The sequence below is a fragment of the Galleria mellonella genome, unplaced genomic scaffold, assembly GCF_026898425.1.
Source record: "Galleria mellonella isolate WM207_F2 unplaced genomic scaffold, CSIRO_AGI_GalMel_v1 utg64, whole genome shotgun sequence".
Taxonomy (NCBI): domain Eukaryota; kingdom Metazoa; phylum Arthropoda; class Insecta; order Lepidoptera; family Pyralidae; genus Galleria; species Galleria mellonella.
In genome coordinates, this window is record NW_026442133.1 from 1,849,954 (window position 1) to 1,876,057 (window position 26,104).

The 26,104-nt window shown below is 30.5% G+C and overlaps 1 protein-coding gene across 1 annotated transcript in view; it reads left to right on the forward strand.

Moving 5' to 3' along the window:
- Window positions 1–12,026: 12,026 nt before the first annotated feature.
- Window positions 12,027–26,104, forward strand: part of LOC113512403 (ATP-binding cassette subfamily G member 4-like) — a 108,843-nt gene continuing 94,765 nt past the window's right edge. Inside the window, exon 1 of the mRNA XM_026896283.3 lies at window positions 12,027–12,537. Within this exon, the coding sequence (XP_026752084.1) occupies window positions 12,303–12,537 (235 nt within the window). The 5' untranslated portion in view covers window positions 12,027–12,302. The remainder of the gene's footprint in view (window positions 12,538–26,104) is intronic.

A 26,104-nucleotide genomic window follows, 5' to 3' on the forward strand; every position in this document is an offset into this window, starting at 1 on the left:
TAAATTTTATAGTTTCGAAATAACCGCAATTTATTATTCTTTTTGTTCATTCATTTCTTGTATTTAAGAATTTATGTAGTTTTTTGTCATGAATATCGTCAGAAAAATTATTTTTATAATTAATGATAAAAAAAAATGCATAAATAAGAGTATTATATGCGGCGAGCGAATAATTATATACCATATGTATGGCAAGAACATGGAATGCTATGTGGTTTTATTTAGTAAGAAGAGTCCATATGTACCCACTCACTTTGCGAACCAAATAGATTACAATTCACACAGGTGAAGCTAAGGGATACAGCTAATATAAAACACTGATATCAAGTTCCATTAAAAGCTGGGCAGACTAGGGGCATTTTAACTTCGAACAAAGTTTCTCCTTTATGTCTACCTCATCTTCCCAGGCTTTTAAGCTCTACATGAAACAATTATTCATAAATTTTAGCCCGGTTATAATCAAAACTCATCAAAATTGCAGATATGAAATTTTGTCGGCCAAAGAAATATCCGTCATCTGCACAGCCGTTTATCCTGATTTACTTAAAAAAATCTTTAATTAATCATTGCTAATAAAGATAACGTTACAAGTCATCCGTGAATGACTTAATAGTTTGAGAGCGACTTATCTGTGTTTAATTAATTAAAAATAACATGTGCTGTGACCTTTTGACATTAAAGAAATGATAATTAACCTTGTCGAAGTCAATTACATCAATATACGTAAGAGATGTGTCCGACAAAACAAAAAGACTATAACAATCTGTATGTAGTACCAGTACTACATACATACTGAAATTCATGGGGCTCTACCATGAAACGTAATTCTGGAGTTACGGACTCGAATACTGCGCATACAACAAAATACGTTCATTTAGATACCGGGCTCGTACAGATAGAATGATACTTTATTTCTCATAAATCCTATCATAATCAATTTCCATTGTTTATACATTTTACCCAACCAATCGGGTTATTCCCGTTTTGATAGCATTTCTTTTGTCATTTAAAAATTAAGTATCATTACATTCGACTCCGAAATTTCGGAAACAAATCATAGGAAGTCGATTGATCATCGCATGACGAGAGGTAGTAAACAAACATTCTTGGTTTGTAGAAAAAGCTTATCTGAGTTTGACATTTGTGTAAAATAAAACATTTCCTTAGATATTACAGGTCAATAGGCAGTATCGAGTCCCTTAATTTAAAGCGAGAGTTTGCTTCTCTTTGCACCTTTTGCTATCTGTGTAATGAATTTTGTACTAAAGAACTTTTTGACATGATACCTACAACCACCATTTACTGTCGTACATTGTTTACTGTAGTATTTTGTTCATAGCAGTAGAATTCACAAAAATCCGAGAAAAAGATGACTGCGTAAAATAGACAGAACGAAACACTGTTTTGTGCAAAATATCGAATACATAGGCCCAAAGACTTGATTCTCAAAGTTTCGTGACTATTCTATAAATCGCACTGCGCTTTTATATATGACTATATTTTTTAGATAGAACACTCACTATTTTCTCAATCTAAGTGACAAAGCTTTGCTCTATTTATTTCGCACGGCAACGTAAAGCGATTTCGAGGAATAAACCAGTGAGACACTACGAGACTTGATTTAGTATCCAAACAGAAGGCAAACATCGTAAATTGTCAAATCAAAGGGAGAAAAATATAGGTTTTTTTTTCCGAACGCTTGTTTTTTTACTCGTTTATCAAGAAATATGGTAAATAAGAAATAAAATAATAAATAGTATTCCTGTCTTTGATGGATTTTGTGTTACAGAATAATTTTAAATATTCTAGTTTTATGGTAGTGGCAATTATTTTTTTTATATTATTACTCTTATTTTATGTAATAAATTTATAAATGAAAACCTTTTATACTATTTTCACAGGCTTTGTAAACTTAAATGACCTCACTGGTTTCTATATAAAAAGGTATCTACTACTACTACTTTATATTATTCTCAATTTCGTGTATAATATAGTATATATCATATATGTGTAAGTATATTTGTTATTCATATATATTTATTCGTTTATATATGTAATTTTAGTATGTAGGTATATCAATAATTACTAGTACCGCATTCGACTATTCTGACACGTCCCTATGGTTGACTGGGAGAGAATGCTTTTAGCATTAAGTCCGCCATGTACACATATTTGTACTAATGAATAAATAAATAAATATATAAATAAATAAATATATACATTCACTTATAGTATAGATATTAGATTATAGCAAAAATGTACACCGGCGGACATATCCCTTAAGGGTATTACTTCCAGTCAACGTTGAGAACCCGAAAGGAGAAAGTATCTATAGGGTTTATATATAAAGCATAACATATATGGTGCAAAAAACTTACGATAAATAATAAATTATTAGTAGCTATATAATTAATAACAGAGTATAGATAAATAAAATTATAAATATATATTTTTTTTATACCACTGAGGTGGCAAACAAACATACGGCCCACCTGATGGTAAGTGGTTACCGTAGCCTATGAACACCTGCAATACCAGAGGTATTACGCGTGCGTTGCCAACCCTGAAAAAACCTCTTTACTACCCTTTTGAAGAACCCCATGCTGTAGTCTATTGGGAAAACCTCGGCAGGGAGCTCATTCCACAACCTGAGTGTTCGTGGGAGGAAACATCTCTGAAACCGCGCAACCGACCATTGAGGCTGTAGAACATGAGGATGAACTCCCTGTCGATGGCGAGCCGTACGATGATAGAAAGTGGCTGTGGGCATATATATAACAAAACTGTCAATTGCAATGTGAAATCTTTTTGTTTAAGTTATTTTATATATTTGAACGTATTTTGACTATTTTATAATATATTTAATAATATAAGAAATACTCTCTTAATTATTTTGGTAACAAATCTAAATATGCAATCAATTTTATATTTATACTATTATCTATTGGACATCAGTAGTTTTCAGGTCGGGTCAGTTATTCTTTTGTTTGCATTTCCATTAGTTTCTATTGAAACGAGACGAACATGCGCGGACAAAATATCCCTGACCTACGCACGTAATAATAAAACTTATTTTGCAAGTGATTAAAACCGGTTTCCTCCACAATCATACATCAAGTTACTCATACAATATCCTTACCATAGCAACAAACAAAGGTTATGTTACATCTAGCTGTACGCATGATTTATTCCGCCTAATAATCGAAATTAATTTAATTCTTAGAAACTTAATTTAATATTGACTAGATGGTACTCCACATAGCTCCATCTAGGGAATTTTTTTCATAAACCTGACCGTCCAATTGAAGATAACTACATTTTACGTGACCACATACATTAAAGTTAAATTGTAGAGGCATCCAGATAGTCTCGACCAATTCTGATAAAATATATACATTTTTAATTGGTCTAATAGATATATATATATATATATATATATATATATATATATATATATATATATATATATATATATATATATATATATATATATATATATATATATTTCCGAACCGATACGACAACATCTCTCCATATTCCTTTTTCTCACACCTGCAATTATTTTTTGGGTGACCATGGGCGACGTAAAAAGCACACAAGCCGCATGCTCGTTTAATGTGTTGTAAAAAAAAAAAAAAAAAAACTTTAATTATAAAAATTACAGGTTTGGTTTCTGATACTTCTTTCTAGTCTCTTTTGTTTTTACCAAATTATTATAAAGATTTTTTATTTATTTTTTTATCATAGTTATTTATATCTTTTTTAAACAGTAAATCCACGATATTTATTGTTCGACCTTTTTATTATTAGGGTTTTATTAAAATAGGTTAGTAAATATAAATATCCACAGATGTTAATTTATTCTTAATAATCTGTATTTATATGCTAGTTCAAATTTTAATTAAATTTAATATCCACATACGTGAATCATAGAGCATAATATAGAGACGGGAGTTAACACGATTATTTAGTAAACTTATATACGTAAACTATGATAATTTACCTAGGTTATCTCGACTCGAACGATAACATTGATTCTCGTCTCTTCTAAATCATAAACCATGCAACGCGAAAGCCTAAATGTTAACACAGTATAGAGACACGGACGAAGAAAAATCCGATCACATAAATATCACACGAGAGTAGACAAGTTTGAATCTCCGTAGTTTAGTAGTACAAGTTTTATGATCTTGACCCTGAGCAAAGCACTTTTCCATCCTCGGTCACGGATCAAGGGGACATCACAAGGTTACCCTTATAACAAATACAGACGATTTATTAACTCTTTTTATTTTATTTGGATACTTTCCAGTAAATCACTATACGAATATTTATTAAGTCACTACCTGTATCTTCTTAATGGGAACGAGTAGCCCTGTTGCTAGCAATATACTCTGTCAGGTCGACCTCCGCGAGGTACTCTTGTGGTGGTTAATTCCCAGTTAAATTGGTTACGACTTCACTGTAACCCCGTCAGCGTAAACACATAACGCAGGTGAAATTATCATTACACTTTCATTCATTAGTAAAAATTTATTATTGAGAAAAATTTTTCTATTTACATTTCTACACTAATATTATAAAGAGGAAAGATTTGTATTTTTGTATGTATGTATGTTTGTAATGAATAAACTCAAAAACTAATTTGCCGATTTCAAAAATTCTTTCACCATTAGAAAGCTACATTAACCCTGAGTAACATAGACTACATTTAATGCTAGAAAAGGTTAGGGATCCCTACTAAAACTTTAGTAACGTAACCTAAGGTGTAAAAAATGTTATTAAATATCTTTCGTCTCGTGCGCTGCGGAAACTATTGGTGATAGAACAAAAGTATGTTATGTATGAATAAAATATCAATAACTACAAAAAACTCCGCGATACTATATGTCCAACTATTATCGTTATGTCACAATAACCACTTTTTAAAATGTTGTAAAAATGTCCACCCGTGCGAAGCCGAGACTGGCCGCTAGTATATTTATATATCATTATAAAGTGACTTAGTAAATATTTTTCCTATTATATGAGTTATTTCCAACAATGCCACCCTCTATCAACTTATACTTTCTATACTTTTTGATTCGTTAGAAAATCCGATTTCTCCGAAATATATGGTAGTAGAAAGTATTTTGTAAAACTCTTTCTGAAGTCATCAACTATTTTGGTGACTCGAAACCTAAAAAAGAACTCTGAAATTAGACAAAAAATGCACCTGTTGAAATTCACCCATTTACATACATACAAGTATGTCTGTCACGTCTGTATCTCATTTATTATACACAAAATCAAATAAAACATTACCTAGTGATAAGATTAACCTTCAAATATAAATTCTTCATATTGTTGCAACACCCAACTATTTACATTATAATGAACAGATGATGTTAACCAAATACAGAACTAATAAGGCCCTTTATTATCAATTAACACATTTAATGTATACGTATTTACATGTTTACTTCCTTGTACGGTAAACGAAACATGTTTTTTATAAGAAATACAAAAAAAAAATGTTACTTTTTGTGTAGTTTTAGGTACATAATTCATATGTAACCTCTACTCATATACTACCACAGTACTCTACTAATATAATTACAATAATTTTAATAATAAAATAATGGTTATTTAAAAAAAAGCCGGTCAAGTACGAGCTGAACTCGCACAACGAGGTTTCAGACTTTGTACAAAAGTCGATTGATTGGGTACCTCTGCCCCATTCGTGTTTCAACCGTGAAGCAGTTGTGTTTGCATGGCTGTGTTTCGGTTTGAAGGGTGGGATATGGCGTGAATTTACTGGGTACAGAGGAATAACACCTGAATCCTCAGGAATAGCAATGCATGGAGGTATCATGGGCGAAACAGTATACTCTGTTATTTCCATGGTACTGCTCATGTCTATAGGCGACGGTTACCACTTTCCATCAGGTGGGCCATCAGCTTGTTTGCCATTCTAAGTTGTATAAAAAAAAAAGTAAAAATCATAAAGTTCAATTTTTTTTTTGTGGAACAACTATAAATTTACGGTTTTCGGATTTGAATCGATTTAGAAACATGACATTTTTACTGCTTTAAACGATTGAAGACCTGAAAATATGATATTATATTCAACTTAATACTTTCACGTATTCCTAAGAAAAAATGTCTTGAGAGACGGACGGACGGACAACGAAGTGATCCTATAAGGGTACTATTTTTTCCTTTGGAAGTACAGAACCCTAAAAAAATATTGTAAACAAGTCATCTGTAGTAGTAACATTCCATTTTCATAAATTAAAAAGACTCGAATAATAATACCAAAATAATTTGATATTATTTACATTTTATTTTGGTATTGGTTGCCATGTGGTCCCGGCATAGAATAGGTCACATTTTCCTTTCCCGTGGGTGTCGTAAGAGGCGACTAAAGGGCTCTCCTTTTTATTATGCGTGATTCCTTTATAACTTCTATATTTATTTTGTCTTGTAATTCATTCTTGTTATATTTTTAATGCATAAACACTCATTTTATTTTTGTTATTCCTGCATATTTTTAATGCGTAAACACTCATTTTATTTATTAAATAATACGTCGAGATACATTTTATGCGTAAGTTAATTAGTAATTTTATACAATATTGATGCTCTCCTTTTTATTATGCGTGTTTCCTTTATAACTTCTATGTTTATTTTGTCTTGTAATTCATTCTTGTTATATTTTTAATGCATAAACACTCATTTTATTTTTGTTATTCCTGCATATTTTTAATGCGTAAACACTCATTTTATTTATTAAATAATACGTCGAGATACATTTTATGCGTAAGTTAATTAGTAATTTTATACAATATTGATAATAAAAACGAGTCAGCTAATTTGACAATAAGCTAAAGGAAATCAATGGTCAAGGGATGGGCAGCAGCGTCCCTCTTAAAACATCTCTAAAAGCCTAACTGCGGTTGCCAACCTGCCTGTCAAACGTGGCAACTACTTGCAAAACTCTCTTTATGGGGAAGTTAATGGCTGTAATAATAATAATGATAAGAAATGTGATGACAAACCGGCAAATTAGCCGAGAATGAAGTACAATAAAAATAACTTTTATTATTAAGTGAACAATTTATTATACCATAATCAGCTATTTACATACATTAACAGATGTCCCTTAACTCTTTTATGTAAGAATTATTGTGTCCTGAGCCGACGTAGGGCATTTCTACGCAAACAAAAATTTTCTTATAAGTACTTTTAACTCATGTTCATAATTTTTAGTCCGATAATTCTTAGTGTAATTTTTAGTTAAAATCTAATTAAAATAAACCTAAAATTGTAAGTCACAGGAACCACACATATTGTATACAAATAAAAAATATTGTCCACAAACAAAATGTTCATCGTCTGCGTAGGTCTTTAGAAAGAATTATATGTTGCAAATATCATAGACCATATAATTATAATAATCATAATTCTAGAATAAATTTATAATAGAAGTAATTAACAGAAAAAAGAAAGATATGATATTACTAAAATTGATTGATGATTGAATGATTAATTGAAGAGCCCAAGTATGATATTATAACTGAATAGGAAATACTAAGACAATACTATTAAGTATGGAAATTGAGACCCACTCACCTCAGGAGATGATTATGTACAAGCAGATTCCTCAGACCCCTATAGACTTGTTTTGTAGGAACACCATGAGGAAATCAAGTCTATAAGATAGTCCCGAAGCCAAAAACGCATTATCGTATTTCAACACGATCGTCTTAAATCCTCTTAAACTATACATTTGACATAGACTTTATACCATAGAGTCATACAAAAATCCTATAAATTTTTTTACTAAAAGTTTTCATACATATTTTGAACCTCACAATTCCAAGTAATAAAAAAATACCCAAACTCTTTACTGCCAATTACAGGCCTATAAAAGAAAAGACATTCGTTATGAATGCAGTTATTGCGTACTATAAATGCATTATGCAAGGTAGCTCAACTGATTATATAACAATAACTCGTTTCGCAAATTACCTAATTTATTTCATACAATTCACTTAAAATCCAGACTATCTGTAACAAATATGAGTACATACGCGAGTGTAAATTATAGGGTTGCCAACTTTTTTAAACATATTCATTTAATTTTAAATAGTTAATTTTAATTTAATCCTGTCGTGACCACGACGTGCAATCCACGTCGAAATGTCGGCAATAAAGAAGCTGTTATGTAGGTACTATTTACCTGTACAGACTTTTACATCGCATTAAATCCCGCATATGTATTTAAAATATGTTCGTTTAAGTTTTTAAGTAATGAATGGTGTCTAAAGAAAAAATATAATAATTTATTGTAACTAACAACACATAAATATCATATACAAATTATATTCCCGAAACTACTTGAAGATTTCTCATGAATAGTCAAGGATCTTCTTTTGGTTATATATATTGCTATATTTTACCAGATTTATGCTTTTACCAGAGGAAGACTTTGTACAAAAGTCATTTGCTTGGGCACCTCTTTCCTATTCATATTTCTACCGTGAAACAATTGTGTTTGCATGGCTATGTTTCGATTTGAAGAGTAGGATATGGCAGTGAATTTACAGGGTACAGAGGAATAACACCTGAGTTCTCAGGAATGGCAACGCATGGGGGGTATCATAGGCGAAACAGTATACTCTGTTATGTCCATGGTACTGCTCATGATTAATACATGTTGGCGACGGTTACCACTTTCCATCATGTGGGCCGTCAGCTTGTTTGCCATTATAAGTTGCATAAAAAAATTGCATAACATACAAATAATTAAATTACACTTTTTGGAAGTCGATAAAAGTAACAAGATACACGTATAGCATAACCTTATACATATCACATATTTATTTAAATATAAATAGATACAAACATGTATACAAATATGCACTTGACCATTATAAGGATGATTGTATGCACTTGCATATAATTTTCATAAGAATTCATATTAATTTATGAATCATAGTCATAAGCCATGAGTATGAATCATTTTGACTGATTAGTATAGGAATATCTAAGTTATGATCAAATGACATCAAAACTCATGGACCCGTGAACACTATCTTCAACCTCGTTAAGTTCTAAATCCTTTAATAGGTATTATATTAAAATATTATATATTTAGTTGTATTAATAAAATTAATCGTTTTATAGAAATAAGAGACTGCAAAACTTCTTATGCGTCGTTATACATCTACATAGTAAAAAAATACTATATATGATAAATAATATCTTTGCTTATTAACTTATTTGCTTATTAATTTATTATTGGGGTAACTATATAAAATTACGTAAACGTAACCCACGTACCCCAGAATAAAAATATATATACTGTACTCTACTGTACTATATCAATAGAAAGAAAAATATTCTATGAGTATCAAATATAGCATTTATATACATAGTAGTACGATTGGCAATCCTATGACAGATTACTGGCATGTCCTAGAATAAAATTACCATATATTGTATTATATCAGTACCGATTTTTTTTTTATTGTTAGGGAAGCAAACGAAGAGACTTTTCACCTGATGGAACGCGGCCACCATCACCCATAAACACTTGCAACACGAGAAGAGTGGCTTGTGCAATTGTGCTTGCGCCTTTTAAATATTTGTAAGCACGTTTTTTTTAAATGTCCCATATTATATTGTAAAAAGCAATCTGAAGACGGGAGCTCATTCCACAACCTAGATGTACAAGGTAGAAATAACAATATATCTAGACAATGGTACTGTCCCATGCACCCAATAAATAAATGTGTAAGAGCTAGAGCTACGGTGGCAAGAAGTACGGTAGTAAAAGGGTAATGAAGGCATCAGATCATATAATTACTTAGAACATTCCCCATTGTAAAGACGATAAAAAATGGATAATGAAGCAGCATCCCATCTCACACTTTTTGGACTTTATATAACAGAAGTCTATACTGAAAAGTGAAATACTCTTTCGCTTTGATCAGGACCCTAAATTTCTTAGAAGCCAGTTTAGCTTTTTCTTCCAAATGACCTCTGAATTGAATGTCGCTCAAAATATCAAATCCAAAGACCCCAATGCTTTTAGAGTCTCTAATGAAGTACCCAGGAACTTCAACAAATTAGGTGCCTAAACAAACGGGGACTTCTCAGGATACCACTGAAGTTCAATGTCCATATTCGCCTTAAATATGAAGCTACTGTTGGTATCAAACAGCATTTATGCCGTGGTCCTGGGTGTTGTAAGAGGCGACTAAGGAACTTAACAGTCGAGGAATGGTCTGCAGAGTGCTTCTTCAAATATTAACACATGCCAACCTGCAGTTTTCAAACCGCCTGCCAAACATAGTAACTACTAGCAAAATCCTCCCAATGATAAACTGCCATAAATAATGGTCCTGTTCCTTATAACAGTCTATAGGGGAGGCCTACGTTCAGCAGTGGATAGATAACGGCTTTTTTTACAACACAGGGGACAAACGAACATGTGGCTCGCCTGATGGTAAGTGACTACCGCCGTCCATAATCACCCACAACACCAGCGTCATTGCAGGTGTGCTGCTGGCCATTTAAAAAGGAATATACTCTTTTCTTGAAGGTTATGTACGACAACATAATCGGTTCGGAAATACTGTTGCTGGAAGTTGATTCCAAAGAGTGGTTGTGCGTGGGAGAAAGTGCCTTGAAAAACGCACGGTGGAGGACCGTCACTCGTCCAGATGGTTGGAATAACGGCTAATATGATGATGATAATGATGAAAGTATTTATATACGTAGTATTACAATTGGCAACCCTACAACGTGGACTACAATCTTCCTGATACCGGTTGAAGACAAACTCTATCCGCGTTGCAACCGTCCGTCGCCTTGCCCTGTCAAGATTTTACAATAAATTGATCGAACTGAATGGATAATAAAAAAAATACTTCTTAATGTTTTGCCATTGCCAACAAGGTATTTACTACTGAAAAATATCGACATAATATTACATATAGACATATATAATGAAAAAAAAATTCCCGAGTGTGCTGTTTGCTTCAATTTGAGATATTTTATATTTTTTTATAGCATTGAGGTGGCAAACAAGCAAACTGCCTACCTGTTGATAAGCGGTTACCATAGCCTATGAACGCCTGCAATACCAGAAATATGACATATTTTTATATTTTATTTTATTTTTTATTATTGATACAAAATAGTTGTTCAACCAAATTTAAAAAGGAAGTAGGTTTTATTTCACTTGTATCTTTTTTTATTTATTATCTCATAAACCCGTAATTTAAACTAATGAGGAAAATTCTTTTTTTTTTTGGAACCATAGATATTTTATCAAATCCAATTAAATACTTTTTTTTTGTGGAACACCATATTACATCATATACCAATAAATAACTGTCGACCTAATAGATGACAGCAGGAGTGAAAAAAAAAACGTTTTTCAGGCCAAGTAAGTATTATATATTTATATTTTAGAATTTATTGGATACAGAGGAATAACATCTGAGTCCTCAGGAATGGCAACGCATGGGGGTATCATGGGCGAAACAGTATACTCTGTTATGTCCATGGTACTGCTCATGTCTATAGGCGACGGTTACCACTTTCCATTAGGTGGCCTATCAGCTTGTTTGCCATTCTAAGTTGAATAAAAAAAATTCTACTATCAGGTGCCAGGCATATCGAGTACCAAGCATCTTACTATTCAGATTGAAAAGCAAACATTAAACATACAAATAAATAATTAGGCAATTTTAAAAAACCATTAACATTGTTTTCAACATTCAAAAAATATATAAACAGTAACATTGTGTAGTACTAGACTATTTTCCTTTATAAGAAAAATCTCTTGCCAATTAAGACGGTAATGGGATGTTAATAGTTGCTTAATGAACAGAATTTTCCCTTATTGAAAATATTTAACCACTGTCTAACTTTATCAACTAATCTTTTAAATTAATTCTATGCACTACTGGACTAATTAAAACTTTAATTACAGAACAACGCTGAACATAATATGGCATGAATGGCTCGACTAGTTTCATTGCGCCTTTGATACCAACTGCACGCATGCGCGGCTTCACTGTAAACTCACGTGCAGTGTAACCGATTCGTGTATAAACATAAACATCGAACGTAACAAATTTAAATTTGTAATAATAAACAATTGTTATTTTATCTTTAAATAAAAATTAATTCTTTTTCTATAATTATTTTAATCTTTAATCTGTTTTTATATAAAATAAAATAAATTTAAAAAAAGAGAACTTACTTTATTCTTAATTTGAAATACATTTTGTGATGTGATAAAAATGTCGAGCATCCCATTAGTACGTCGTGCGATTGCTGGTGCTTCCCTTGCACACACCTCATCCTCTCTAGCAGAACAGAACAACCCTCTAGTGGTCAATCAGCATGAGAATCAATGGACACCAGCTGCTTTGGAGCGAGCTGGTTCTACCCTAAAGGCTCTCAACCGTATGGCCAAACGTCCACCTGTTCACATTTTATTTGAAGATGTGGGCTACACTGTCAGCTCACATAAAGGTATGTGTGTACTGTAATTTGTACTATTATAATATTACTCTAAAATTTAGCAATAAATCAAGCCTACGGCCCGTCTGAATAATAGTTATCGCAGCATTACACTTATAACGCTGTTATACTGTGTACCTGGAAAAACCTTTAAAAGGCTTTTGTGAAAACTTCTACTATATTTGTAATCGTTAGGGAAAACCTTACAAAAAAAGTTAATTTGCAACCTGAATGTTCGCAGAAGTATATACATTCGACAACTATCTGTGACTATAAAATTTTTTGACTTTGTAGGTTAGTGACAGCTGCAATTAAATATTGTAACTTTCTAATTAAACAACTGAAATAAATAAATATATAAAAATGTGTTTCACAAAAAAAAAACAACTTCAATTCTGTCGAAACAATTATTTTGATTACAAAACTAAACTATTAAACCGACTTTAATAATTTTTTTATGGGACCAATCTGTAAATAGAGCCTTTCAGATAAAATAAATCTAAAGCGGTTTATAAATAAGGGAGTTACGAGGTAACAATCATAAAAAAAACTTATATAAAACTAAGTAACTCTGTTCCTATATTTTTTTTTATTTGAATTATTATAAATCTATATTTTATTATTAATATTCAACACTTAATAACAAATTACAAATTATAGTTACTTTTTTTACTAATCATTATCAGTTAAATACTATATTTGTTATTTACTCTTTCACGTCACATCATACCTCATTTTTCTCACGCAGATCTGTGGGTTTTAAAATGCTCGCAAAAAATATTATCAACCTGTTACTGTTTTACTTACGTATTTTTATATTAATCTTAATAACAAAGATGATAACATAATAAAAATAACTGTTTATGTATTCTTGTCAGCAAAATTGAATATAAATATTACATAACTTATTGCCTGCAACTTTGTACGCATAGATTTCAAAAGAAGGAAAACTAATGAATTAGACTACTTCTAGTTGGCGTATCAAGACAAAACATGCCAGACTTTAAGTTAGATCTTCAGGAATATAACTGTGGAAATATCAACTAATTTAGTATTGTAGATTTCACCTGATGACGTAACAAACACACAGTGAGACAAAATTTCTAATAATTATTATAAAATCAATTTAATTTTAAAATTGAATTATTATAAAAATGCATCTATTGGTTTAGTTTGGTTAAGACCCCTCATTTTTATTTTTTTAAATACTTTCCATATACAAACATTGTCCAGTTACAATTTTATTATATTGGTAAAATGTGACAATGATTTGATAATTTTTCAATCATCATGGAATTGGTCGTACTTATTGTATTTGGCATGAAGAAAAACAAACTATTTTATCCCAAACAATCAGAATCATCATCATCAACATATGAACTAAATTCGATTCCCCTCCATAACTTTTCATGGAGGGACGCTGCTGCTCATCCCTCAACCATTAAGTTCCCGGAAATTAATGGAGCATGGCAACTACTAGTAAAATTCAATGGTAAACGACCTCTATTTTTCAAAGACAATCAAAATATAATTGTGGAATAAATTGAAATTGGACTCTTTTTTTTTTTATTAAATATTTTTTTTCTAAGTATTTTTCATCTCTAAAAATATTTTGAAGCTTTTACTTATATATATATATATATATATATATATATATATATATATATATATATATATATAAGCATTAAAAAAAATAAAGTTAGTTATATATCAATTTTATTTCACGATTATTTTATATCTAAGAGTACATTACGTTTATCTCATTTGTATTAATTGAAAAATGCATTTAAATTAAGATTAATTCGTGTACTGAACTGATTTTTCTGACCATTAAAACTGTGACGTCATCATTGAAATATGTTGATGACCGTCATTACAATCAAATTAAGCGACACATCACTAATCACTTACCAGATGACCCTGATTAGTATTTAACATTGACCCATGTCTCTACATGGCTACAATTTTATAAAAAAAAAACTTTATCGGTTTAATATTTCATGTTTTTAACATAAATAATTGGAAAAAGAAATAAAAAAAATTATAAAAAAAATATTTTCCTTTTTTTTTTCAAAAATATGTGTAATAAAATTCTAAAATAATACTAATCCTTATTAATGTAGGTATGTTGTATTATAAAAGTGAAAGTAAGTTTGTTTGTTCGTTTGTTACCTTATAGTGCCTTAACGATTTAACCAATCACTATTAAATATATTAATACGTGCATACTATATAGGATGGAGAGGAATAAAGGGTACTTTGATCATGGTCAGTAAACAAACTAGTAATTAATAATTACAACCATAGTAGTTTTAAATTACTCTCCCTGTAAATTATTGATGCCCAACCATAGTAGTTTTAAATTACTCTTCGAATTACAGAACTATAAATTATCTTCAAACTCGTTCATTTAAGTGAATGTGTTATCTTCTAGTGTCGAAAATTACTAAATCACTAAGATTTGTTGTATACGAAAACCTCTGCGTTGCTTACTGAATGACTGCTTTACGTGCTTTTTAAAGCACGTAACATTGTTAATTGAATTCAGTCGATTGAAGTCGGTGTTACCCAAAAAAAAACGACTTTAGTTGTTATTTGATTAAATTTTTTTTTATTCCACTAATATTATTATGTGTATTACTGCCAACACTCAAAAACTGACCACCACTATTACCATCAGAAGTTCCACAACCCTTAATATTAATTGTCAATCTTCGACTGCCATTTCGTCCAAGCACGCTTTTCGACACGTGTTTCACTTCTAAACGAGGCATCTTCAAGTATATTACTCATAATAGATCGCTGCTCAGTAGTAACCTAGTATTCAGCATCCAAACTGCGAATATATAATATGAACTTCCACAAAATAATACCCAGTTCGTTAAAATATTTTCTGAATAAAGTTACCTGATTTACGAGGTAGTAGTAGACTATATTCTTTTTTTTTTTAAAGACCTGTGTCGTTAATGAATCTCATGACATTATAAAAAGTTAATTGAATTTCTATGTCCCTAATAAAGCGTTATTCTATCCCATGTCGTACTCGAAACTTGTAGGACTAAAACAGATCGTGACCCTGAAAACGAACTTTTGACTTTTAGTAGGCAAGTACTTCACATATAACTAATGAATAAAGTTCCACAACGAACCTTCACGTATTGTTTGAGTTTCACTTTCTAAGCGTTGTGGTCACTGTAACACGTCTCGCGTTATTAATGTACGGCTGAATTGGGTGTTTTAATGAAAATAAACATTTTGCAGTTTCACAATTCATTATTTCATCCGTTAATTGTCCACTGACGAAGATAAGCCAATTTATGGAAATTTATATTGTTCACATTGACTTCGATTGTATGCAGTTATCTATTGTTGCCATTTAAATTTCGAATAGTCTTTTCTTGGATCTATAATTTTTTTTTTTATTTTGCTCTTTATTGAAACTAATATCGGCGATTCTGAAGTGTAATTTCTTAAACTTTTTTAATTTAATATTTTCATTTGATAGATGCTAACTAAATTTATAATAATTTGAACTTAAATTTAATTTATTTTGTTTATTTTTTTATGCAACGTAGAATATAAACAAACTGACGGTCCACCTGATGGAAAGTGGTAACCGTCACCTATAAACATGAGCAGTACCATGAACATAACAGAGTGTGTGTACTGTGGCGCCAATGATACTTCCCATGCGTTGCAATTCCTGAAAGCGAAGGTGTTATTCTTCTGTACTCTGTAAATTCAATGCCATATTCCATCCGTCAAGCTGCAATAAAGTCATGCAAACACGGTTTTATGATTGAAACACGAATGGGACAAAGATACCCAAGCAAACAACTCTTGTACAAAGTCTCCCTCTGGTGAATTCCCTCTGATGAGTTCACATTAGTTCTTAAAGATTTCGCTGTAATATCAAATTAAAATTTATAAATAAGTTTAAAGATAACGGTGCTTTAGAATCAACCTCAGTGGGGTTCATTATCATAAAGTAACCTATACGTAAACTGTATTTATTAAGCAGAGAGGTAAATACAGTTTTTTTTACCTCAACTTGTGTCAGAAATGGCACTGGTTACCTTACTCTCGAAACCGAAATATAAACAACGCATAATTATTACTATTTCATAATAATAAAAAAAAAAAAAACAAGTTAATGTTATTTACCTCAAGTTACACAAAAGTCCAACAGTGAAGAGTTAAGAAATGGAATTTACACTGCATTATAATTTTTAAGTCTTGATCATTAGGGTGCTCATTGGCTTTGGGTATGACATAGATTAAGATCGAAGTTTTTTTCTTGTATTTGTCAACAAACCTTTATAAATTTTTATTGGTGTTACACAATCTGGCCTTACCCTTCAAATTGAAGTACATACTAACGCATTTATAATGCTTTTTCATAACAGAAAGATAACATAATTATACTTATATACAAATTATACAAAATTCTAATACCAAAAGACAATTGGAAAGAGAGATAAGGATTATTATTCAGTAGAGAAATAACAATTTTCTTTAATCTATTTAATTATTATTACGAACTTCCTTTACTTGCATACCTACTTGTTCAACAATTAAGTCTGTCACCTTAAGATTATCATGAAAAGATTGCTTTCAACAATAAGACCGCCTTATTGTGCTAATACAAGTATACCTATATATATTTATTGCTTATTTTATTCCGTATATTGTACAATGTACAAAAGTATATTCAAACATTTATTAAACAACTTAAAAATCTATGATAATTAGATTAAATTTATAATTCTTTTAAGACTATTTTTTACAAAACTATAAGCCAGGTGCCGAATTGCATGTAGGTACTTGCAATGGCCATTCACATGGACTTTTTGGTCATATTCTCAGATGCATCTGGTTGTGAATTGTCGGTAAATAGTTTTGTCAAAACTTTTACCCCTTATATAAAATTACACTATTTTCAGTCTTTTTCATATGAGTTTGTAATAATTTTTTTACAATTCTTTTCATAAAATTAAAAGTAAACAATATATCTTAAATCATAATTGCTTTATCTAGTTCATCTGATAAGCCTCCTACATAAAATAATTAATAAAATTTAATTAAGAATAAGTTTTTAACAGCGAACATAATTTCTTAAATAATCAAATTTAATTTTCCATATTTTGTGATTTTTTTACTTTTTGTTTGTTATGAAATTTATATATAGATAGTATATATTTATATACTTTATATTTTACTAATTAAATAGATAATCAAAACCATTTTTATATACACTATAAATATTTTTTAGAAAAATATACTTCAGCTAATATAAAATATTAGTTGATATGGTTTACGGGTATATATACGATATATATATATATGATATACGCATCCTCAATTGACGGGAGCTGGTTCCGGCACGTATTTTATCGTAAATCCGTTGTAAATCACCGGTCCAGTAAACCGACATAACGCTTTGTCTAGATTATCGATTTTTTAATATGCTAATTATTTTAATTTTAGTATATTTTTTTATTTGACTATTTACATATAGGTCAGTAAAATATCACGCCTTTTATTTTCACTGATTTAAAAAAAAATATATGTTTTGTAAATATTTTTTAGAAATAAATCTATAAAAAAAACTTAACGAAAAATACCTGTCTAAAGAAAAGCGTAAATATGGAAAATCCAATATTTCTACAATTAATTTAAAACACAGGTGGTGCACGGTGGATTGCGGGCGCCCGCATTCGCATCCTCAATTGACGGGAGCCGGTTCCGGCACGTAATTCATCGTAAATCTATTGTAAATCACCGGTCCGGTAAACCGACATAACGCTTTGTCTAGATTTTCCTCCATTATCGCAAACCTTTCGTATTGATTTCCCACTATTGCTTGTTTATTCATATATTTTCAGCTATTATTTACTACGGTTGTAAACACAAACATATAAACATTCTTTACTGTTCTGTCTTCAGAATCTATATCATTATTGTTAATATACACCCATATTCTTTACCCATGTTCCAATAATAATATGTCAGGCAAACAATACTTATAGACTGACATTTGATTTTTCTTTAACAAAACAAGGTGCTTTGTTTTCTCGGTATTGAAAGTATTTCGATTCGTTATTTTCCAAATCAGATATTTTTTAGGAGTACTATCCTTAATTTTGATATTTGCCAATACGATTTGATAATCACTTTTTCTTAATATTAATAAATAAATGTCATAGTTGTTTTATCTCTCTAGTTATAATTACAACTAATAAAAGAAATAGCTATACATCATCAAGCAAGCTGAGTTGACTTCCCATCAAGTGGGCCGTCAGCTTGTTTGCTATTTTAAATTGCAAAAATAAAATATTAACAGAATTAATCTATAAAATATTACATAATAACTTACAAATAAAAATTTCGTAACAGCAAACAGAATATAGATATTATTATATTAAAACCTGGTGCACATCGAATACACGGACGCTTGCATTCACGGCGTCCATCCGAGCGGACGTTTTCCGGCGTTTACGTGATTCGGTCCATTGTGGCACAGCGCGCCCACATTGGTATGCATGTTTCTTTGTCAAAATTCCTTGCAAAACATTTTGCAAATACATACAAAATTTATTAGGATAAAAGCACTGGGAATAAAGAAGAAGCTTGGCCAACGTGGTTATTGTATTATAATATAAATCCCTTCACAGGTAAAAACTACATATTAGCAAGTAACATAGGCTGTACTTAATTTAAAAATAATTTAAGTTTGTGTTCCACAAAGAACCGAGTTCAATCAAATTGCGAAACCAGTTATTTTGATTTAAAAACTAAATTACTAAAGCGATTTTGACAAAATTTCTATCAACAACAAAAACAACAAAGTCTCTCTCTCCCTTCTTTTTGAAATCGGTTGAAAAAGTCGTGCTAAGCGGGACAGATCGCTTGTAATTTATAATACTTATATACGGTTTGCAAAAATAAATAGGATTAGATTAAAAAAAATGCATCAGATCTCTCTGTGGAACGAAAATACGTGATAGTAAGACAATATGTGAAGCTAATAAAATATTATCGCTTCCTAGTTTATATATTTATGAAATATGTGTATTTGTTCATAATAACATAAATGTCTTTAGCAAAAACTTGATAAAGTAACTAATAATGACTAATATGTTAAAAGTAATGTTAATGTTAGTAGTAAAGTATTGTTATGTTATGTTGTAAAAGTATATAATGTTACTAAAAGTAAAAGAAACACAAATATACACAAAATACAAAAATTCAAAACAAAACTTAAGTGTTTATGCCAATAATGCATATTGCATGGTGATCTTTATTTATAATAAATTGCAAAATGCTTTTAAAAGTCTCAATAAAGGACACTTCAAGAAACGTCTATTTTCATGGATTATAAAAAAATCTTATTCTGTTAATGAATTTCTAAATGATAAAAGTAGGCTACCATTCCATTTTAATACCACATATGATTGTGACCTAATTCTATTAAATTTTATTTATAACAATATAAATACTGGCATTTATTAAAATGTTAACTAATTTTAGAGTCATATAATTGAAAATTGGAAATGACTGAAAAATTATGATGTGCCCGTGCTGATTGTAATAATTTATATACTTTTAAATATTTGTACGCTGGAAACAGTAGAATATGATAGGAATTTACTTACTACTATCATCTTGTTGTACCATATCCAAATTTATTTATTATTATTATTTGGTAATAATAATAATTAATAAATTTATTATTATTACCAAAATTAGTACAGAATTGGTAACGTAAACGCGTAATGTAATAAAACAAAACTAGAGAAACCATTTCTTTCTGTCAGTTACGCCCATCAAGTTACAAATGATCCTTCTTCATAGCCATCTCTGTGGTTGTCTACGAACTGCACAATTACCTACGCGCGACGCATTGTTGTAACTTCCCCCCATTAACCAAAACTCTCTGTTCCTAACATTCAGTACGAGTTAATGCAAGTTATCCAATGAATTAAGAAATTTCAAATTAAAATAACAGTTAACTAAACTCACATTTGCTAAATTGAATGGTTTTAAAACTTGAAAAAGAAAATATTTTTATGATAAAAGTCATCAAAGCTGCATGGTTTACATTAAGCGAAGATATAACTTTAAGAGCCCAAAAAAAAAACAAAAAAAAATAATTTTAAAACAACTTAAAAATTGTATGTTTTATAAAATACAAGAATTAATGCATATATGCAATAAATTTATTTAGGTAAATTCTGATAATTTACCTGAATTATCTCGATGTTTCAACCTGGTTAAACCAGCCATAGTCACGAATAGACTGAGATAGTACTGTCATGTTTCCGCTTCATAAACAGAAATATTTTCTTCTACCCACTCATTGTCCCACATCACACTATTTATATCACTTTACTAGTGATCGAGTTATTTCCCATCTCATACGAGTATAAATCATATAATATGCAACGCAAAAATTTCAAGTAAACAAAAAAATTTTCGAAATCAGATAAAATAAGAAAATATCTTCATACAACTAATACGATATCCACAGTCTTACTTCCAAGCAATAAATAAGAACGTTTGTAAAGATATTTCCATCAATCGATCATAATTAAACTGTTAATTAGATCTGAATGGAATTTGGTACATAAATGAAATATTCCTGGACAAACGGGAATCATTCTACCAGAAAATCTGAACATTTTCACAAAGTAACGCGGGTTGAAAACAGAAAAAAAACTGTCTCCTATATTAACACGGCGCATCTAGCTGTTGTACAACTTCACAGATATACGTATGCGTGACAAGAAATTTGTTGTCGTTTTTTAAATTTTTGATTCACGAAATTTCTTTCCTAATATATAAGTAATTTTTTAGTTTTATTTTCACACCGTGTAGTTTACTTTCATTCTAATTCACATGGATAATGCCTCGGGTAAGAACTTATTGTGCATAAATCTCCAATGTATGAACGTATGAACAACGTATGAACTCAGTATGAATTGGGGAAGAAAATTTGTATAGGGCTGAATAATTGATAATGTAATCCAATACGAATTTCCATTTGTCCTCCAATTTGTAGTGTGTAAAATATTATTTAAATAAAAAAGATGAAAAATCGCCAACGTCACCAGCGATGCACCTCGTTAGATATGAAAAATTAATAAAATCCAAACTGCAACTTGCCGCCGGATGCACCAAACGAAACCCAACATACACAGATGTAAAGTGTACATAGAACAAAAAAACAAATATGCAAACAATTGCAAATTATGAATCTATTAGAATTTAATAAATTTCTTTTTTAAAGCCTTTATTATAGCAAGTACCTATCATATTAAATTGTTGTTTATTATTATTTTATTGTTTTATAAAATCAAGATAATTTTTAGCTATATTTAGAAAAAATGGTTCTAGACAATTTTGTCAATTGTGCCTAAGAAATATTATAACCACTATATAGTACTATTATAACTACTACCTAACTAACTCTTGGGGGGGAAAGAGATTGTTAGTAATGGAGACTGAGAATTCCATTGCTAGCAATATACCCAACCAGGTCGACCTCCTAGCGGTTCTCCCTGGAAACTATCATGGTTAATTCCTGATGAATTCATCATGATGGGCTAACTGACCTGTTTTCATTCTCATCTGTCACCCTTCACTAGTACTCCGCCAGCGTATCCCGTTAGCGCAGACGGGGTTACCATACCATTTTCACCCATCAAAAAAAAAACTAATTGACTTGTTGTACAATCTCAATTCGCAAGTTTATTTTTAAAATGTCAAATGACTACTTCATACATTTAAATAGTAAAGTACCTACCATTACTATAAAAATATGTAACTATATTTCTTGGTATGAATCATGACCTTGTTTTGTAACAGCATTATTTTATAACAAAACCTCATCTGTCACAATTTGTCTCATAACTCTTAGCAGTACATTTACCGCTAAATATAATTTACACTATACTCTTTAAAATAAAATACAGAGATTCTCTGTTTAAAAATCTATTTAATACGTACATGTTATTTTTAAAAGCAATATTCTTTTTTATATACCTAGAGAATAGTTTTATTATCGAATATGATAAACAAACAGTAAGTTACCGTTAGATGATTATATAGAAACATACAGCAAACAACTTAAATTTTTTAAAGAAAATATCATAGGAGAGGAATCTTGTTTTCTATCGAAAAACTGCAAGATGCTCGATATTATTTATAAAAACTAAAATGTCCTACAAAACTATTTTAACTATTATAGTATTTTGTCACTGCCTTTCGAATTGAGAAATTAGCGTAAAATAAAAGATCAAAACACTTCAACAGTTAAAACAGGAAGAGTTTATAAGAGTTTTGACGTTTTTGGGAATAAGGAGTAATACAATATCATTGTATAAGTACTATTCATCATCATCATCATCATCATATCAACCGTTAACTGCTGAACATACGCCTCCCCCATAGGGGGGGTTTGTCAGTAGTTGCCACGTTTGGCAGGCAGGTTGGTAACCGCAGATAGATATTGGTAATGTTTTAAAAGAGACGCTGCTGCCTATCCCTCAACCATTTAAGTTCCCTTAGTTGCCTTTTACGACACCCATAGGAAAGTAAGGGGTAGTCCATTCTATGCTGCGACCACACGGAAATCTAGATAGATAGATAGATAGATAATTTATTTGCATTACTTACAGCACACAAATTACAACATACATATACAAAAAAAAGCGAGATAACATAAATGATAAATAAAAATACATAAAGCTAAATACAATTTTCGTTTGTGACTGTGTCATAGCAATACAAAATATAATATGATTTAAATAAGAATCAATTCAGTAAACAATTATATAAATTATACTAACATGTCATCGATATATAACAATGTGAAATTGTTTTTGTAATTTACATAAACCATTTCATGGTCAATCAGCACCATTTGATTTTACATGAGTGTTCACTGTAAATAATATTAAAAGTTTTCGCTTCCCAAAACTTCAAAAGGATATTTGACTTCAATTTGCCGTCATTAGCATATTTGCATGACTGTATTTCGGTTTAAAGGGTGGGATATGGCGTGAATTTACTGGGTACAGAGGAATAACACCTGAGTCCTCAGGAATGGCAACGCATGGGGGGTATCATGGACGAAACAGTATACTCTGTTATGTCCATGGTACTGCTCATATCTATAGGCGACGGTTACCACTTTCTATCAGATGGGCCGTCAGCTTGTTTGCCATTCTAAGTTGTATAAAAAAAAAAGTAAAAAATATTAAATTCGGTTCTTTCTCTGACCTGTATTCAATTTAGTTGTTATTTTTTTTAATAATATACATACTAATTAAATTACAAATTTAGATTATTTTTAGGTTAACATTGAATCAATCACTCGGCAATTCGATAACGAAATTTCAAATTGGGATCATATTAAAATTACATCGAGTTGACGTCAAATATAATCTAAGGTATTCTAAACAGCAATTAAAATTAAAATCATCGTAGTTCGTGGTTCAAAATTAGTTTCACCACAATAATTACGCTTCCAAATAATGTTAAGTTTCTCAGATAGTACATAGTTTAAGTGATCATGATAGGTTAGTCTTGGCCTACGCGGATGTTTGCATCCTTCGACTTACGCATTTCCATTGTCCCTATACGTATTTCATCTTTTAATCAGCTCAATCCAATGACCTGTACCATAAAAGGGTAAAGGAACTCTTAGTTGGTTGATCTCCAATATGGAGATCCATGTGGAGGTGAAATCATCCACCATGGTGATTAATTCTTGGTAAATATATATGTAACTATGGACTAAGTGGTTTGCTTTCATCCTCAATTGATTCCCAACTAATGTATATCCATAGCGCAGGCGGGGATACTATCTCTTCTATTTTCACCCATTAATATATAAAACTATTTGATTCATGTTCATTTCCCTTCCATTTACTCTATGATCGGGTTAAAGCCCGTATCCATATCGATATGCAATTTGGCAGTTTCGTTATAGTGCAGACGAAAATGCGATATTCCAACGTCGAGAGAGGTAGAATCGTACGCGTCCAATATATTCTGAGAACGTGAGGCAAGTTTCTGTTCCTACAATTTTTCACGTTTATTTTCCATATCATCATACCCCTTTATTCCCTGTTGAAATAAAACTTCTAGCCAATCCGGTATATAGGAATGGAATATGGTATTGATTGCTGTGATGCTGGTCACAAAACTTGAATCTTAATTAGTATTTTATGGGTATATTTAAATTAAATACTTAGTCAATTTTCATATGGCGAGAGAGTTTTTTTTATGGGTTATATTAGAATGGTAACCCCACCCACACCATCGGTATACACCGGCGGGGCACTAGTGAAAGATGATAGGTGAGGATGAAGCTGATCAGTTAGCCCATCGTGACGAATTCAACAAGAATTGTTCACGATGGTTGCCAGGGGGAACCACGTGGAGGTCGACATATTGCTAGTAATGGAGCTGTCAAACTCCATTGCTAACAATCCCTTTCCCCCCTGGCAAGAGAGTTACATTAAGACGTTCCCGATTTAAAAAAAAAAGCCCCTAAAGAGGTTAAATCATTATATTATTTTTTTCAAAGCCACATTTGGTTATACGAATTCGCGAATTATATATATATATATATATATATATATATATATAATATGTTCGTAAAAATTACTGCTTCTTAATTAGATATTATTATAATTTCCACAATTGTATTCATTAAAATCGAAATTAAAATTACAAAATTACATGCAAAAGCTTTATGTATGTATCAACTTATTTATATGTACAATTTAATCTAATGTAAACAATGACAAATAATTTCATTAGTAAAGAACCATAATTGCTATAAAATATTAAAGAAATTCTTAACACAGATTCAAATGTATTTATATAATTTGACGAAACAAACTGTTTTTACGAATATAAAAAATATAATGTTAACCTTGGTCGAAAATTTTTCTTAAGAGTTTTTGTTTTCCACAAAAACAAGATAATTATTAAGTAAGATAGAAATAAAGATAAAGTTTTATTACTTAATACTATGTGTTTTTTTATGCCAACAAGTATTTGCAAGGGACATATGAAATCTTGTTTCCGTCAAGGTTACTCTGATTTTGGGGATCAAACGAAAAAATCATTAGTACTGTACAAACAAAGTTACATTATGATAAAAAAATATATATAAATAAATAAATATTAAAAAAAACGTTTTACAAAATATCGCAGTGCTGATTCGTTAATAAAATTATGCGATCTTTTCGTAGTAAAGTAGTGATTGATTCGATCGGTATATATGTAAAGGTACTTAAAAACTAAAGTCTTATTGTTTTAATTTACAAAGTTCTCAATTCGACAGTTTTTTTTTTTTTTTTTTTTTTTGTATAAGTATTACAATACAATGTATTATATCCACACGATACCTTTCCCAATTCTGTGTCGATTTTGATAAATGTTTTTTCCCCAATCAATTTCTATACAAATTTTATCCCAATTAATCCGTAAATTAAACTGCACTTGTTTGCCTATCAAACTACTGAATCTATTTCCCATAGTTTAAAAAATATATTGTGCATAT